The sequence below is a fragment of the Orcinus orca genome, chromosome 7 (genome assembly GCF_937001465.1).
Source record: "Orcinus orca chromosome 7, mOrcOrc1.1, whole genome shotgun sequence".
In the NCBI taxonomy this organism is placed as follows: Eukaryota; Metazoa; Chordata; class Mammalia; order Artiodactyla; family Delphinidae; genus Orcinus; species Orcinus orca.
The window spans coordinates 118,107,872-118,125,479 of record NC_064565.1 but is presented as its reverse complement, the minus strand read 5'-3'; the positions used below and the strand labels follow the sequence as shown (position 1 = coordinate 118,125,479).

General features: G+C 51.5%; 1 protein-coding gene across 5 annotated transcripts in view; it reads right to left on the bottom strand.

Moving 5' to 3' along the window:
* Positions 1–17,306, bottom strand: part of TRAF3IP1 (TRAF3 interacting protein 1) — a 65,778-nt gene extending 48,472 nt beyond the window's left edge. For 2 of the 5 annotated variants that reach the window (XM_033424120.2, XM_004262542.4), the window contains exons 1-7: positions 17,050–17,305; positions 13,887–13,955; positions 13,299–13,460; positions 11,366–11,509; positions 10,867–11,262; positions 8,391–8,462; positions 7,244–7,319 (exon numbers count right to left, since the gene is read on the bottom strand). In XM_033424120.2, the coding sequence (XP_033280011.1) occupies positions 7,244–7,319; positions 8,391–8,462; positions 10,867–11,262; positions 11,366–11,509; positions 13,299–13,460; positions 13,887–13,955; positions 17,050–17,172 (1,042 nt within the window). In that variant the 5' untranslated portion in view covers positions 17,173–17,305. Of the gene's footprint in view, positions 1–2,367; positions 2,464–3,975; positions 4,078–7,243; positions 7,320–8,390; positions 8,463–10,866; positions 11,263–11,365; positions 11,510–13,298; positions 13,461–13,886; positions 13,956–17,049 lie in introns of all 5 variants that reach the window. The other 3 variants (XM_033424095.2, XM_033424105.2, XM_033424127.2) reach the window with 3 other exon arrangements.
* Between the last annotated feature and the right edge of the window lie 302 nt (positions 17,307–17,608).

The window sequence follows — 17,608 nt, the reverse complement described above, 5'->3', positions numbered from 1 at the left end:
GGAATTATTAAAGTATTAAAATATTTTTTAAATACTCTGAAATATTTCATAAAACTACGTCACTATAGATGAAGCAAATGTGTCAGAATGTTAGGACCATTGAATCTACATGAGAGGTACATGGGTGCGAGTCATTCTACTCTTTCTATGTATTTTTCATAATGAAAATGTCTAAACAATAAAACAAAATGAAATGAGCGAACCTGAGCAAAATGAAGACATGGATGCTGTAAGGTTCCGGGAAAACATAAGACGACCAAACAGCTGTAGAAGGAGCGAGTCTCCTCAGACAGCCTGTGTGACAATGTGAGCAGGGAAGGAAGACGTTCATGTTTTGAGAAAGAAATGGATAAATTCCTTGTTGAATTCTTCAATCCACCGGCAAAGGCAAATGAGAACCACCAAGCCCAACCATTGTCCCGGGACACCCCAACAGTAACGCAGGCCGGCCAGGCCCTGGAGCAGTCGGCACGACCCGGCCAGGCGCTGGTCTGAAGCGCTGGCCAGGAGAGGAAGGGGGCTGGGAGGACACACCCAGTGGCCTGGATCTGGAAGCCATAATCAATCTGGAAACTTAAGGAACCCTAACGACTGCTGGCAAACCCTGAATTCCGGAAGCAAAATGACTGCCAGTGCAGGACGACACTTGTGATGACAGGGACCCGGGGTGTGTGCAGTGACAGGACTCAAGGGAGGAAGGGTTTGCGGGGAGGGAGGCTCACTAGGGCCACCCAGGGACAGGGAGCGCACAGGACTCTGCTGGCGGCCCCCAGGTGGCGCCAGGCTTCCTTCTAATCTCCACAAAGCGCTCAACTGAGAATCGCCTGCTGCAATGTTCTGTGCTTCTTAAACACTGAGTTTTATTATTTTCACACATGCAGATAAAGATCTATAAAGATCCATAAAGTCTAACATATGTCTAAAGAACTACCCCAATTTATTTTAAATCCAGCATACCATCTCAGAACAGCGCTGACTCACCCTGACTTGGGGCTCTCGAGTAAACTTTATATATAAAGTGATGGGTACTAAAGCAATGGTGCACGACATGTCTGTGACAAGCCAGTCACTTCACGATCATCACCTCATTTACCCTCAAGGCAGGTCTTCTCACACCCGTGTACCCACGAGGAGACACTGGCTCAGAGAGCACACCTGTGCGGCTCGTTCCAGGGCAGCAGGTACGCAGGTTTGGGTTTGGATGCGAGGTGTGCCCACGTGGGCCGCCCAGGGCCTGCGCAGGGCAAGCCCTCACTCAAGCTTCGCCCCGCCCACTCCCCTCTCCTGCAGTACCAGGACTGCCCTGTGCTGCCCCCCACAGGACCCGCCTGTGGCTGAGAAAAGCTCCTGCAGAAATGAAATAAAACATCACAAGATGCAGCTGAATTGCAACGGGCGTGGCCACTGAGAAAAGCATTTTCATCCGTAAGAACTCATTCTGTCCCAATTTAGGTCGTTCGGTCCTCCCACACTGCTCAAGACGCAGATAAACCACACAGAGCTGACCTACTTGGAACAGAATAACCACAGACCATCACTGCTCAACCAGCGATGGCGCAGACGGCTTGCAAACACACCCCTCTTAGAAAAGCAAAAACTAGTAAAGGGAGAACGCAAGTGCAGCAACATGGGCTTATTGTTATTCTAGCTACAGTTACAGAATGTTAAAAAACCAGGTAGATCCGAGGCAGGTGCAGCCTAGAAAAATTTTTACCTTTCCCTGGGGGCAAGATTTACACTATTTTTCCCCTCAAATGTCACTCAAGAATTGCCGTATTTCTGAAGAATTTAGTTAAACATCACAGAAGACTCCACACAGTTACAACCTTGGATCACCCCACCGAAATTCCATATCCGTACGTCTAATCAGCTGGTATCAGCAGGGTGAGGATGTGCACACACGTCACACTGCCAGCCTCGAATGTAAAAGGTGTGCCACGGGGACACCTTCCCCGGGTGCTCCGAGCAAGCACTTGAAAATAGTTCTTGTGGAGCATTTTCTTAACAGAACACAGCAGAGCACGCTGCAGAATTGAAAGATAATTTCTCTAACTATCCACAACACTTTTTAAAATTCCAGGAGTAAGATGAAGAAAGCATTTTGACTTAGATGCAAAGATGTTACACATAATAAAGCACGTAAAGGTTAACTTAAAGCTACGTTAATCTTCTTTATCATAAAACTTAGTAAATTAAAGCAAACAGACTATCAAGTCATTTCTGTTCTTCAGTACACTGTGGGAAAAAAGAAATCTGATGAACATTAAAGTGGTTAAAAAAATAAAGAATAATGATAACCCCACTGAGATGTAAATATTTCATACCAAAGTGGTGAGGAATTTAAACTAAAGAATATATTTTTCTTACCTATTTCTGAAGTTGTAGTTTCCTGATCTGGTTCATTATTTAATCCAGACACTATGGGGTCTAAAATTTTAGCTGAAATATCATCCTCCTTTCTTCCTGACATAAAACAGTGAACAACAGATCAAACTATTGCAAAGGTTTTCGCGTTTGGTTGCTTTGGTTGGGATTTACAAGGCTTTATGCCAAGGTCACCAACTAACTGTCCCATCAACTCAACGGTCAACCCTCAGCCTCCACGGGACCCGTCTCGGAAGCGCTGGATAAGCCCCTCCCCCTCCGGAAGCCCCTGGCTTTCAGGGCGCTGGCTCTCCAGCCCCCCCAACTTGCTGGCCTCTGTCTCCTCTGCCAGAGCCCTCTCCTCCTCTCCGACCCTCGAATCCGGGGCTCCACGCTCCCCGGAGGCCATTGCTGCATGAAGGCCCGCGCGCGCATCTGGGACCCCCAAGTTCTTCATTTTGACGTCAGCTTCTCCAGCTCTGCCCCTGAGCCTCAGGCCCGCGCGCCCGCCGCTGCCCAATGCCTCCACCTGCTTGCTGCACAGGCATCTTGAACTTAACGCCTCTAGAAAGGATCCGCCAACCAGCTTCTCCCAAAGCCTTCCCCACTTCAATAAATGACACCACGGAGGTGCCGGACACCCCGACCGATCCCACCTGTGATTCCTCTCTAACAGGCGCCGTGCAGTCCATCGGCGCCACTGTCATCCCTTCCGTGAGAGCGGCCTACCCCGCCCCCCCCACCCCCCATCTCCGCAGCAGTGACCTTGGGTCCCAGACGTTGCGGCCTCTCACCTGGACGCCACAGCACCACCTAACTGCTCTCCGGCCTTCATTCCCGCCCCTGCAGTTTTAAGGGGGGCGCCTCTCAAACCTAAGCCAGAACCTGTCTCTGTCCTGCTGGGCACCCCGGGACTTCGCTCCCACCTACTCCACCATGCCCCCAGCCTGCCCGCTCACGAGCCCCTTCTCCTGGCACCTGCCCTCTCTCTGCTCCAGCCTCACCACCTGGCTTCCAGTCACTCAAACAGGCAGGCCTGTCCCCAGCTCGGGGCCTCTGGCCATTCCTGGACACCCACAGGTCATGTGCTCTGTGACGCTAGGGGACTCTGTCCAGACACCCCCTCCTCAGTGGCCCTCCCTGCCTATGCACCCCCTCCACCTCTCTCGGCTTCACCTCCCTTCAAAAGACTCATGGTTAACTAACACGAATGTATACATCCTGAGCTCTCTTTATTATCTGTCTTCTCCTTCTAGCTCATACTCTCCACGAGGGCAGGTACTCCACAGATATTTGCAGAATTAAGAAAGGAAGGCTCACGTGGACGATTTCGGCCAGTGAGGGGGTCACGGACGGGAATCCATGCACGGCGGGGGCAGCCCCGTGGCTCAGACAAGGGGGCTCGCTGGTCCCCTGCCCCTGCTCCACCTGGGGCCCCAGAACAGAGCTCTAGCACCCGGGCCCGCGTCCCTAGCACAGGGCGCATCTCCTCTGCACCACCCACGGGGCTCCGTCTGTTCAACGATCAAACGGAAGCAAGGGATCAGGCGGCTAAAGGTTTCAAGTCACAAACCCTCACTCGCAGCCTCCCTGGGGTTCGCTCAGTCTTACCGAGCTGTTTCCCGGTGTGTTCCTTCTTAGCTTTACTGCAGGAAGAGTGACGTTCTTTTTCAGGGGAGAGACTATTTTCACTGGTTCTAGAATCCCTTCTTCCTAACATGAAATTGCACAATGAAAATACGTATTAAACTTAATTTGCGATGCTGCATATTATCAAACAAATGAAATTAAAATGCACCCACTAACTCAAAGTGATTTGCTCTGCTAGTCTCCACTGGTTAAGAATAAGCAAAAATTATCATATTCTTACACAGAATGTTTTTTGGATCCTATAGGGATTCCAGTATGGCCTTAAGATTCTAAGTATGTCTAACAAACGTGATGCCCTCCCTCTCTAGTAAAGGCAAGGCTTCGCTCCTCGGCGGGCACACAGAGGACCTGTGTCTCGCACACCTCCTGGGTGCTGGACCCTTCCCCTAATGCTACCCGCTAAAGCGAGGCAGCACGACAGGGTGCAGCGCCAGCTTTGCTGGGCAAGGACCCGGGGTGAGGTCAGTGCCCGACTAGCAGAGGCAGGGAAGAAAGAGTTCACCAATTTGTCGACAGCTCAGTAAACCTTAATGTCGTAAAGCTGGCAACTCTCTGATAACCAAATCTCTCAAAGATCAAATAAAAGGAACCCTACAGTTCCAGCTTACCGGTTAACTCAGAGGCTAACATCCTGAGTTAGTAAAAAAGAAAAGCAGATGATACAACCATCAGCTTAGAAAATCAAAACATCAATGGAACAATTATGGGTTAAGATTCAATACAAGCTAGATTCAAGATACATTTACAAAAATCAATAAAGTTTCTATATTCCAACAACGATCACTAAAAATTAATAAGGGGAAGAAAGATACCATTTCCAAAAAAACTGAAAACAAAACAAACAATCGAGCAATCCCTGACTGACAGACACACCCAAGCACCCAACACACATCTCGGGAGAGGAGGAGACCCCTGTCTAACTTGAAAGTAGAGGTATCCAATCTTCCCAGAATAACGAAAGCCTAAGTTTCACCCAAGTCCAATTACATCCTGATCCATTTGTTTTGTGGGATGTGGGATTCTTTGACTCATGAAGTGATTACAAAATACATCTGGAAGAATAGCAAATAAAAGGGCTTAAAACATCTTTGAAAAGAAAAATGATAGGGAACTAGTAGTGAAACAGAAAACAATAGAGAAAAACAAAAACAGAAACACCAGACTCCAGACTCCAAAAGGCATGTGGGGAGATCACAGAGCAGGAGGGAAGGGAACAATTATTTAGTAAGTGACCCTGGAACACCTGATGAGTTATTATGAAAAAATAAATGCAGAGCCTCATTTTATACCATGAATTAAAATAAGAGATAACCAGAAAGATTAAATATTAAAACGTATGACAAAACACAAACCTTCATCTCTCAAATCTCTGGAAAAACTACAGAAAAAAGACTGGTAGCTTCCAGTGCATAAAAATTAAACACCTAGGCTTCCCTGGTGGCGCAGTGGTTGAGAGTCCGCCTGCCGATGCAGGGGACACGGGTTCGTGCCCCGGTCCGGGAAGATCCCACATGCCGCGGAGCGGCTGGGCCCGTGAGCCATGGCCGCTGAGCCTGCGCGTCCGGAGCCTGTGCTCCGCAACGGGAGAGGCCACAACAGTGAGAGGCCCGCGTACCGCAAAAAAAAAAAAAAAAAAAAAAAAAAAAATTAAACACCTAGGCAAGTCAGTAACCAAACAAAATTAGAATTAAAAAAGTGGAAAAAAAATATAAGAAACAAATACTTATTTAAAAATCGGCAGGGGGGTGGTGGTGGGATGAATTGGGAGATTGGGATTGACATACATACCTAAAATAGATACCTGATAAGAACCTGCTGTTAGCACAGGGAACTCCACTTCCCTGTACAGTAGAAACCAACCCAACATTGTAAAACAACTATACCCCAATTAAAAAAAATAAAACAATAAATGCTTTAAAAAAAATTGGCAGATGTCCTTAACATACAGGGAGCTCACGCAAAATAAGAACACTCAGACTCTGAGTGTTTTCCATCTATCAAAATCAGTGAGCCTTTCAAACAAATCCCCGGAGAAGGTGTGGGGTAGAGGGTACAGACAGGGTCCACTGTAGCTAAAACCTTACAATGTCCATAATGGCCCTCTGTGCCAGTAATTATACCCTGGGAACCTATCCCACAGAGATCGCCCAAAAGGAAGAGAAAGTTTCTGGCACAAAGAAGTTCACTAAAGCATTTATCAATGTCAAAGAGTGGAACTTACCACCTAAGTTCAATCTCTCAGTGAAAAATTCCAACTACTGCATTCTTGCCATACTTCTTTAAGTTTTACAATTTAGGAAAAGGATGACTTTTCAGGAACTACTACTGCTCATTCAAAGTAACTTCATGCTTCCACTGAAAGCCTCCGACACTGCCAGCCTCCAACTGTACTTCCCTGCATTGGACTGACATTCTTCCCCTACTTATTGGTCTGTCACAAGGAGACACATCTTCGGGCAAACCCAGGCCAGGCCCATTTGCTTCAGCTTCAGCTTTTAGCGTGACTGCCAGTGACATTTTCTGCTATGTTTTAAATGCATAAACATCACCTGTCTAAGGGCAGGACGCTCTTGACGTCCGTCCTGCATCAGGACTAAACTTGCTTACCCATTCAGAAGAGTCAGTGAGACACGGATGACTGACAAATATTTCTGGAAAATTAACATTCAGTCACACCTTTTAGATTGGAACACAGATCATGCAGGTGTACTCTGCCCCTGGTGTCGTGAGCTCACACATGTGTGCAAGGGCATGCACATGCATGTGGGTGTGAAAACCATATATCTTCATCATTTTCACACAGTCTTTGTTCATTCCTTCCAAAGGCAAATCCGCTTTCTAGTCACAGAAGCTTTTTCCTACTAGATGTTGTGACTAAAGCAAAGAATCTAGTATTGGCTTCCCTGGTGGCGCAGTGGTTAAGAGTCCGCCTGCCGATGCAGGGGACATGGGTTCGAGCCCTGGTCCGGGAGGATCCCACATACTGCGGAGCAGCTAAGCCTGCGTGCCACAACTGCTGAAGCCGGCGCGCCTAGAGCCCATGCTCCACAACGAGAGAAGCCGCCGCAATAAGAAGCCTGCGCACCACAACGAAGAGTAGCCCCCGCTCGCCACAACCAGAGAAAAGCCTGTGCGCAGCAACGAAGACCCAACACAGCCAAAAATAAAATAAATTAAGAAAAAAGAATCTAGTATTTTCAGCTACATTGTATGATAAATTTTGCAGTACCTTCCACTGAATTTTTGGATCGCCGTTTTGATGTCTTTGTTGTCACTGACCTGGATGCTCTAGTGGAAATCTCAGTCTTAAAGAAAAGAGAATGAAAAAAGTAAATTAATTGATGCACCACAGAGCGACACCATGAGCAGATTTATTATTCAAGCTCAAGGAAGAACAAACAGGAAACACAACAACATCCGTACGCATTCAAAGGGGAACTGACTCCAAGTCAGCGCAGCTAAGCACTTAAGACCTAAGAGTGTGGATTAGAAGGAAGCCGAAAGCTCTTTCACTCTAAATGCAGAATTCCACTTTTTGGTACAGCCCTAAAAAGGTCAGCCGTCCACTGACCATACCTTGAGAATCACTCTCATCAGATGAGTTTATGAGGACTCGACTTCTGTCGCTATATGCTTAATTACCTCAATGCATTTGTGAACAACTCTGAGAGTGAAAACGTACACAGTGTGTTTAAACAGAGCGTAAATCAGAGAAAACAGCACATCCCGTCCCTCCCACCGCTGGCTCAGTTCCCTGGCCCGACCCCTCCCTCAACCTGCCACGAGGGCCTCTTAACTAGCCTCCCAGCCTCCACTCCACGCCTGTCCATCTTGCCTGTGGCTGCCCGGATATACTTTCTGAAATGCAAACTGGACGATGAAGTTGGGGTGAGTCTAACCTCCCCAAGACAGCCCGGCCTGGCCTGGACCTCACCCACAGGAACTGCACTGCAGGGTCCCACCGGGCCAGGCAGAGCTTGGACGGGTCCCTCCAGCCGGCCCTCCGGTCCCTGCCTGCCTCATGACTTAATCCTCTCCCAGACTCCTCCAAAGTGCCACCTCCATCCTCTCCCAAATGACTGCCTTACCCCTCTGTACTCCGCACATCATACTTGTCACATAAAGGTACGAGGAGACCCAAGAGTCCACCACAGAGAAGCAGAGAATAAACACACCCCACCTACCTTGCAGGCAGTAAACCCTTTAAAGCGGTACTTTAACGACAAAATAAATATGGACCTATTGTGTGTGAGCCTCCGCCACGCCCCACCCCGTGCCTCCGTGGACTGGGGGTGGACCACACACAGCACTTACTATTTCAACACAGCTATGGGTTTATGGGTTTATGTCTCTCAAAATTATTTTTTCAAGTTTACCTCTGTTTCAGCTTTGGAGTCTTTGAAAGATCCATCTGACGACTTTTTAGACATCTCTCCTGAGCTTGAGGACTATAAAAAAAAATTTTTTTTTTCAAACTCTAGAATTACTTAAGTCCGTAACATCTAAAAACGCGCCGAGATGTTTTCTCTAACACTGACCAACAAGATAACCCTTCACACGGGAGCACCACGTCACATCCCAGCCCCGCCCCACGGTGGTCGCCGTGTGGCCTGGACCTCCAAAGGCCTATCCGAGATCTCCGCCCACTGGGGGCTGACCAGGAGGCCAAGGGCAGCAGGGGCAGGGCCTCGCAGGGAACCGCAGGGAGCAGCGTCTCCCAGGCCCACGCGGTCCCTACGCCAGGCCAGACTTCTCGGAGATGTTCCAGGAACACACAGGGGATCTGGAAACGAGGGAGTCGCCCACTCCTATCTTCTGTGAGGGAACCACTCTCACCTCCCAATGGAGCGGCTCTTTTTGAGCAAAGTCTCCAGACGCTACATCAGGAAAGCACTCTCAAAACAAAAATGACGTGAAAACTGTAAGCATGTTAAATCAACACCTTAAAAAACCGCACACTTAAATCAACTCTCAGAAAGACATATCTCGACATAAGGAGTAGAAGAGACACGATCACTGAGATTTTCCTCCATGAAAAGCAGTGGATGCCTGTTGAGTACTTCAACAATTAACTGTCCTCACGACTTAACTATGAAGGTAGCAGACTATATCCGAAGTAGTTTCCTGTGCGGGCCGGGCTCTGTGCCTGGGGTCCCCCCAGCCCAGAGTGCTCAGTTCCCTGCAGACATGGGAGGAGGGCAGCACCCACACGTGGCCACTCTGACCTCAGACTCATCCTCCACCGCCACACGGGGACACACCCGTGACTTCTCAGAGTGCCTTCATACCTGCTGTTTCACAGGCTGAGAATGTCTCACCATCGTCTCTTCTAAGTCATGGGATTCGACTGGAGGCTGCAGACTGCCCGGCAGGGCCCAGGTGAGAGCTGAGTCTCCTCTTCCCTGGAGCTGCCCTCCCGGAAGCCTCGAGGCTCGGCTCTCTGGGGGTCCCACCACTCCTGGGGGAGACAGCAGCCTGCCCCCAGAGCCCTGTTCCACAAAGGAGCCCCAGATGGACACAGAAGGGCCAGTCCAGCAAAATCACCACGACAGGTCTATGAACACCTGCCTTCGGCCAACAACGGCCAGCTGGGAGCAGGAACGCAGTCCGTTCACCCTGGTCTCACACATTTAAACAAAAGCACGCCTCGCTCGTGGCTCCAATACGTCCCATGTATCCACCTATAAAAGTTCTCTTTGGAAATGTCTCTCTACTTAAAAAACCAGTCATACCACCAGCAACCTCAGTGAACATCACGGGTGGGACACTGGGTCTGAAGGCCTGGAGGGCTGAGAAGGTGCCCCAGGCAGGGGCTGCCTCGTGCACAGTAAAGTGCACTAGAATGTTCGAGCACCACACTAAAACCGGCTCAGCGAAAAAGACTTTTCTTAGACCTCTAGAAAGAAGCAAAAGACAGGGAAGGTCTCTGTTATTTCTAAAACTCCTACGGGAAACCGGGCTCTTATGATACATACGCCGTGGTGGGTTACATGACTCCAGGGTGTCCCTGGGAGACCCCAGGGTCCCAGGTAGCATACCGACAGCCAACAGAACCACCGAGCAGACCAGCTGCCAGGCCTGGCGTGCAGTCCGTCCCACGGAGCCCGCTCACCTCCCGGTGCCAGGGATGCGAGGCCACAAAACCAGAGGCCGGCTCAGCAGGAAAGAGCAAGCTAGCCCCTCACCGCCTGGCCGCCTCACTCAGCAGACCTTGTACTTTCCCAGACCTCAGCTTCCTCCTTTCTAGCAGCTGGAGACCAGAGGATTTCCAGGACCTGCCCAGGACACTTTACAGTTATCTGATGTCCCTGCAAGAACCAGCATTTGCAATGCCAGCCCTGCCAGGAGACTTACCCTATTTACAGCGGGTCCGAAATAACCTGCACCTCTAGAAAACAGTGTCTGAAACCAAAAGAATTTTCTGGAAAACACTAAATTTACCTGAAAATTTAATTAAACAAGAATTCAGTAAACTGAGGTCTCATTTTACTCATCTGCTAATGCTTCAGAGACTTAGAAAGTATCCCCAATCCTTAATAAACGCAGCCATGCCCACACCCCGGGGACCCCACACACTGAGGCTGCCTGGAAACGCTGCTCACAAAGCCACGGGACCCACTGATCCCCAGTCTCCAGGAGAATGCCCGAAGGCACACACACACACAGCAGACAGGAAAAGCAAAAACCAGTATCACCTTCAGGTTCTCCTAGGAATCCATGACTGTCAGAATTTTAAATTGGTGATAAAGAAATCCAGTTTCCTAATCACACTACAACCAAGACCAGAGTCGTTGTGGAGAACACCACGAACCCTTTCTAAGTTAAAGGCAGAGGTTTTCCGACAGGACTTACCTTTCTCCCCGGCTTCTCGCGCTCGTGGCTCCTCTCCCTGTCGGGGTCCCTGGAGCGCTGCCCGTCCCGCACCCTCTGCCGGGCCCGCTCCTGGCCCTTGTGTCGCTCGCGCTCGCTCTCCCGGTCTTTCCACTTCTCCTCCTTTCCGCCCTCGTTCTTCCGCTCGCTCTCCCGCTCTGCGCCCTTGTCCCTGGCCCTCTCCGGCCGGGCCCTGTTCTTGGCCCGCTCGCTCTCCCCTTCGTGGCACTTGTCTCTCTCGGGATCTTTGTGTCTGTCTCGGTCATTCTCCTTGGCCTTCTCCCTGTCCCTTTCCTTTTCTCTTGGTTTGCTTTCTTCCTCTTTCTGTTTTCGACCTCCGCTTGTATTCCTCTCATTTATTTCAGAGTTTCTTCTATCCTAGGGGAAAAAAAAGCTGGATGACAATATCACTTATAAATATCTACCTGAACCACAAAAAGCCTCATTATTTCATTTTCAGATGCACGTAACTTGCATTCACCTCTTTATCCTTATGAACCCTGGATGCTTCCTCCCTCACGTTCTTATTATCCAATTCTTGAGGTTTCGACGTCAGTGAGGACCTTCCTTTTGTTTCCACCTTCTCTCCGGCTAACACTCTCTTCACCGCATCGTCGCTGGAGAGCTTGTCCCAACGTGAGGAAATAAAATGCAAGGTTGCGATGAAATTAGTACATTTGATAAACACGAATGTCAACATTCAAAGACTGCTCATTAAACGGAATCTTTGTCTCCTAATGGATTTCAAAGGATAAAATATTAAAAGGAAATGAACGTTACCACAGACAACGTACAGCATCTCCTCTAACCGAGCCCTCCAGCACTCCTGCGGTAACCGCACAGTCCACTCAAGCTAAATGAACCCTGGGTCCCTTCTACCCAAGGTGCCAAGCATGGACGTGTGTGCTGTTCAAGGACGCCAAAGCTGGCCACACGACTACGACACCCTTCACTTCTCACGGGGCCACAGAGGCCCAGCACCGGAAGGGCCTAAGGAATGATCTAACCGGAGCCCCATCAAATGCCAAAATCCCTTCTGCAGCATCCCTGACCGCCCCCGAGAGTCTCTGAACACCTCGGGTCAGGAATCCCACTGGCCACACACTCCCGCTTTCCGCAAGCCTGCGCTGAGTGACTGTTACACGCCCGGCACTAGACCGCGGGCCGAGGACACGCTGCACACCAGCGAGGCCACCAAACACAACAAACAAAAGTCAGTGCGCTGGGGGAACACGACGGGGGTTCCAGCAAGAGCAGCCAATCCCACACGGCTCCCGGGAAGCAGCTCCGCACAGAGAAAGCAGCAGCACAACTGAGGGAGTGAGACCAGGGCAGGAGCCCTCAGGGGTGCAGGCACAAGGTTGAGAGATGAGAGAAAAGGACCAGAGGAGACGGGCTTCGTGAGCGGTGCACGGAGCTGGGGGCGAGGGATTCAGCAGGAAGGCTAGTCAGATTTGCTTTTTGGAAAGATGAGCAACGAGAAGGATCTGGGGGTGGGGGCGGGGGCCAGAGGTCAGCGCACTGGAAGATGAGCCTCTGCGTCTCCATGCCTTGGACCCAGCACACCAGGGCGAGGCTACCCTGAGGCCCCGGGGGCCAGTCTGATCCCACTCTCCATCTCCCACTGCTGCTGTGTGAGCTGAAGCCCACCTTTCCCATCTTGGTAACATGGAAGGTGAGCCCTCAGCCCATCAGGTCCATGAAGGGCTCTGTTAGCCATGCCCTTGATAAAGGTCCAACTCCGCTCCCCTGGGGGCTACTCAGATCCCACAAAGAAGGCAGGCCCTGGGGATGACCTGCTCCTACGGCCCAGCTGGACTGTGAGGGAGAAGCCAAGATTCCAGCCCTTGGTGAGGATCTCAGGAAATCCAGTCCCTGCACAAGTGAAACGGGATCTCTTTGAAGGCAGCACAGCTCTGCAAACACCCACCAGGGGAGAGGGAGGGATGGAGGGGAGGAGGGAAAGAGGGAGGGAGAAGCAGACCCAAGAGGCTGGAAAGGCGGGCAGAGAACAGGGACATCCCACAAGCCCCAAAGATGAAGAAAAGCAGCTCCTCCGGCCACCCAGTTGGAAACAGTCACCTGCCCTGAAAGGAGGCCCAAAAGGAGAAAGGATGCAGGGCTCAGCAGGCCGGGCACACAGCCTCCAGCCACGTGCCCACGAGCAAAGTGCCTGTGGAGTCCCTATTTGATGCTGACAGCTCGTAGACCCTGTGCGTAGCACTGCCTTATCTGTTTCAGTGTACAGCTTTAAACTACTTCTGCAACTCTGAGGCTCCAGGAGAGGTGGGGTCAGACTGCAAGCACAGGGTTAAAACCCCCTCCTTAAACACCTCGGCTCCGCTGCGTGGCCTGCCCTCCCCGTCTGGTCATCCCTCCCGCGCTGGCAGCTTCCAGCTCGGGGGCGGCGCTACCTTGTTGAGACAGCACTTTCCGATTCTCTGGAGCAGCTCGTTGGTCCTTTCAGGCTCGTGCCCGGCCACGATCCGAGCCGGTTTTGCCAACAGTGGCTCTCCGGAGACCATGACCACCACGTCTATGGCCTTCTGAAGGAAGCTAATTTTGGCGTCTTTATCCTGAAAGATTTCCATTTAAAACACAAATATTAAAATACTTCAAAAAGAGCTTGCATTATCTTCAGTATGTCCAACAGGCACAGTTCCCGTTCAGATAAAAAGCTATTTTTAGATGTGTGTTAAATTTAGAAATCCTGACTCTTTATAACAACCACCACCAAAAAAATCTTCGGTAAAGCTTTTAGCTGTAGGTGGTGGGCTAGCATCATTAACCTTTGGAACACTCATTGCATTTCTCCAGGATAACGTTAGCGTGCTAGGCAGCTGCCGCAAAGACCACGAAGTGAGGAAGGGCACATGGCAACGCCCAGAGCCACCAGCCTCGCATGCCAGCCACAGGTCAGCCGTGAGCGAGGGGCCACCACAGCGCACTGCTCACAAAAACCCTGTTCACGAAGGCGAGCAGGGACAGTGCCTCAGACCTACCTTAACGTTATCGGACTTCATCTCGGCGTCTGTGTAGAGGCCCTTCATGAAACCGGTCATCCTGATCACCTTCAAAAGATAAAGCGAGGCCATGGTCAGCGCCCCACGGGACAGCCCGTGCCCTGGCCTCGCCCACTGCCCACGCTAAGGGCCGCCTGGATCTGTCTACGCCCAGGACGTCATTCATCCACTGACGCAATGAGCACTGAGCGTCTGCCATGTGCCAGGCCTCGTCCCGGCAGGAGCCAGCCTGGTCCTCACAGAACTCAGCCTGGCTGTGATGACAGGTGAACACGATGGACCCGCGGGGCTATAACGGGTCCAGGTGCAGGAGGCCCCGGGGAGTCGGGGAACACTTCCCAGAGCAATTCATATCTAAACTAAGACCAGAAGCTTACGGGAGAAGAATTGGGGGAGCGGGTATTGAGGAAGCACGTGACAGGCAAAAGAAACAGTCCCACAAGGTCCAACTAGGTCCTGTTGAAGGGGCCAGAGGAAGTTCGACAAGTGGAGCCTGAGGCCAGGGAGTCGCACGGGCCTGACTGGATGGCCTTTGAAGCCATCAGGAATATGGACTTAGCCTCACGACCACGAGGAGGCCCCGAGAGGTGCACAGACAGGAAACGGCCTCCTGTGAGGATGGCTCAGGGCAGTGGAGAGCGTGGACTTTGGAAAGAAGAGGGACGTCCCAGCCTGGGTTTCTCCTCACTTCCTGGGACACAGGGGTGCTCTGTGCCACATCACTTTTGTTCTCCCCCCACCCCTTCCTCTCCTCAGTCAACCTGGACCTCCCAGCTACCCCTCAGTCAGGCTTTGGGGGTGGTGATGTGTTCCGTTCCTCCCCACCTCCAGACACACCAGGGCCCTGGCTTCTCTCAGACCAGAGGTTTTCAAAATGCGGCAGGTCACTATAAAGTCAATGTAATGGGTAGCAATAAGCATTTTTTTAATAAAACATATAAGAAAATATCAGAATGCACTGTAGGTAGTTAGGATGAATATTGCCTATATGTGTGTGTCCTGGGTCAGATATAAAGAGTATTTATTACCTTAAAAAAAAAAAAAAAAGACAGTCCCACACTAATATTAGGCTCCTTCTCTGAGACCAAGCTACAACTAGCTAGCTATTAATTAAGCTAGCTTTCATTCCTCAAACTACTTAACAGCTGTGCTGGTTTTCTTCCTGACAAGACAGGTGGAATCTTAGGAGTATCCTGCATTTAACATTCCTGGAACTTTTGCGTCCTCAAAAGGAAAAACCTTTGGAGCTTTTTCCAGTGTGCTGACAGTTAAACTTGTGAGCAGTCATTTTAACCAACAAGAGACGTGAATTTCGCAGGATCAGTGCTTCAATTTATGAAAGAGGCAGAGTTGGTTTAGCAGTAGCTAAAATACTAACAGGGAGATTTGAATACAATACTCAGGGGCAGTGAAGAATTTTCGTACAAGGATCTGCACATATTATCTGAAAATGCTTTCCAGATGTCAACTGTCCTAACATCTTTATTGAGTAGGTGACAATTAACGTATTTATCTTTACACAGGTAGAGAAATTAATTTTGACCTTAGATTAGGAAAAAACTGAGGAAGAAAAGCAGACCAGTGGATCCCGATTGGGAACACGGAACTCCTTCCCCACACCCTGGCTACCTGGCCAACCAGGCCGATTCCTGCCCGAACCTTCCTCCTCCTCCGCCCTTCCAGGAGGTGGGGACAGCAGCCACCATGAGCCCAGGGCCACACCAAGACCCACAGGACGAGGTATGGCCCCCAGACTCCTTCCTGGCTCTGTTTCAGTGAAGAGATGGGACGAACACAGAAAATGAAAGTGTGAGGCTGGGCGGCAACCGCTGTAGTTGGCCACTCACCTCCTGGCTAAGTGACTTGACCCCTCCTGGGTTAGAGGACGCTACCTGCCTACTTCACAGGGCGGGGGTGATGCAGCTCAAGGCCCGGCTCCCACCAGGCTCTCCACGCAGCCACGTCCCTTCCCCAAACACTGTCCAGGGCAGGTCTAAGTGCTGCACTAGCTTAGGAGGAGGGGGAGGCCAGTCAAGGCAGCCCTTGGGATGTGGGTGGGTTTCAAGAGAGCTGCAAGCACGATTAGGGTTTTTAACAGAGAGAGGCACACATTGTAAGCTAAGCTAAGATAGCAAAAACAAGCAAAGCAAAATTTGTGTCATTTCCAGCACCTGCTGGAAAGAGTGAGCAGTGAAGTTTAAGGACAAACATGGGGCAAGAGTGGGAGCCTGAGCCCCTGGACACCTGCAAGTTCGAGCTCTTAACTCCCCAAGAGCATGCCCGAGTTTCCAAGGTCAACACTGCACTCAGGTGCGCCACGGAGATGGGCGCTGCCACCCTGAGTTACAGGAGCCTTGACTGATTCCATTCAACAATGAATGTTTGTCGTGCACCTTCTGTGTACCGTACCCAGGATATGCCAACAAACAAGCTACCTTCCACGTCACTCAGGAATTCACCAGCCAGTGGGGAAAAGTTTACAGACAACCAATCTCAAGACATGCTCTGTCGTTTATCAGCAAATACTCACCTGCTCTTTTATAGCGTCTTCTTTTCAGGTCCCCTAAACCACCTTCAATCAATTCACCCACAGGTACTGATTAAGCACCCAGTATGTGGTGACCACAGTGGAGCAGGTGGAGGAAAACTTGGGGAGAGGGAGTTTATACAAAAAAAAAAGAATGATTTCTTTCTCCCGGGATTTGCAAGCACTCTCCACATGCTAGACACCGCAGCAAAAAAAATCACAGAAACAGCTTTGCCAGGTAGAGTGGAAGATGTGCTCTAAGAGATACATGGGTAGGATGGGAAGAAATAAGAATGCTCCCCAAGGGGCCGGGAGTCTCCCCGGAAGAGGGGGCTCAGGGGGTTGGCGCGAAGGGGAGCACAGGGGTGAGAGCAGAGGCGCCGCGCAATCCGGCCAAAGCCCGGCTCCTCGGGCAGGAGACGCGCTCAGCGACGCGAGGTCCGACCCTGACACCAGCCCGGGTCCCGACCCACAACCCGGCAGTGACCCCCGACCCGCATCCCGGCCCTCACCCCGACCCCCACAGGGGCCCTAACCCCCGGCCCGCACCCCGAGCCCCACAAGGGCCCTGACCCCCGGCCTGCACCCCGACCCCCGCCCCGGCCCGGCGCTCACCTCCGTGATGATGTCGTGCAGGTAGCGGAACGGGGGTTTGTTCAGCAGCTTCTCCGTCAGCGGCGGCCTCCGAATCACCTTCCCCAGAGCCTCCTGCGTCCGCTTCACCACCGCCGCGTTCATGGCGGCGCCGCCCGCGTCTCGCCGGCCGCCGAGCCTAAACCCCGCTCCCCGGCCGCCGCCGGCCCCGCCGCCGCCGCCGCCAGGTCCGGCCTAGACGCGCCGCTCGGGTTTCCATCCCACAGTGCACCGGAGTCGGCCAAGGCGCGTGCGCGGGGTCGCGGCCCTCGGTCGCCAGGGCGGCGCGGCCTTAGCAACGGACCCGCGGCGGCGCCCCGGCCCCTGTCCGACTGCGCGCGCACGCGGGCGGTGTCTGCGGTGGGGCTGCCTCAGCGTCCCTGCCCGGTGACAGCGCCGAACCCCTCCACCGCTCAGCAGCCTCGGGAAAAAGCTGTTCGCCCCGCGTTAGAGGAGCCCTCCCGGGGACTGGATAGCAGGAACACAGCTTCCAAGATTCATTTCAGGGGGACTGGACTAAGTTATCTCGAAAGACACATAC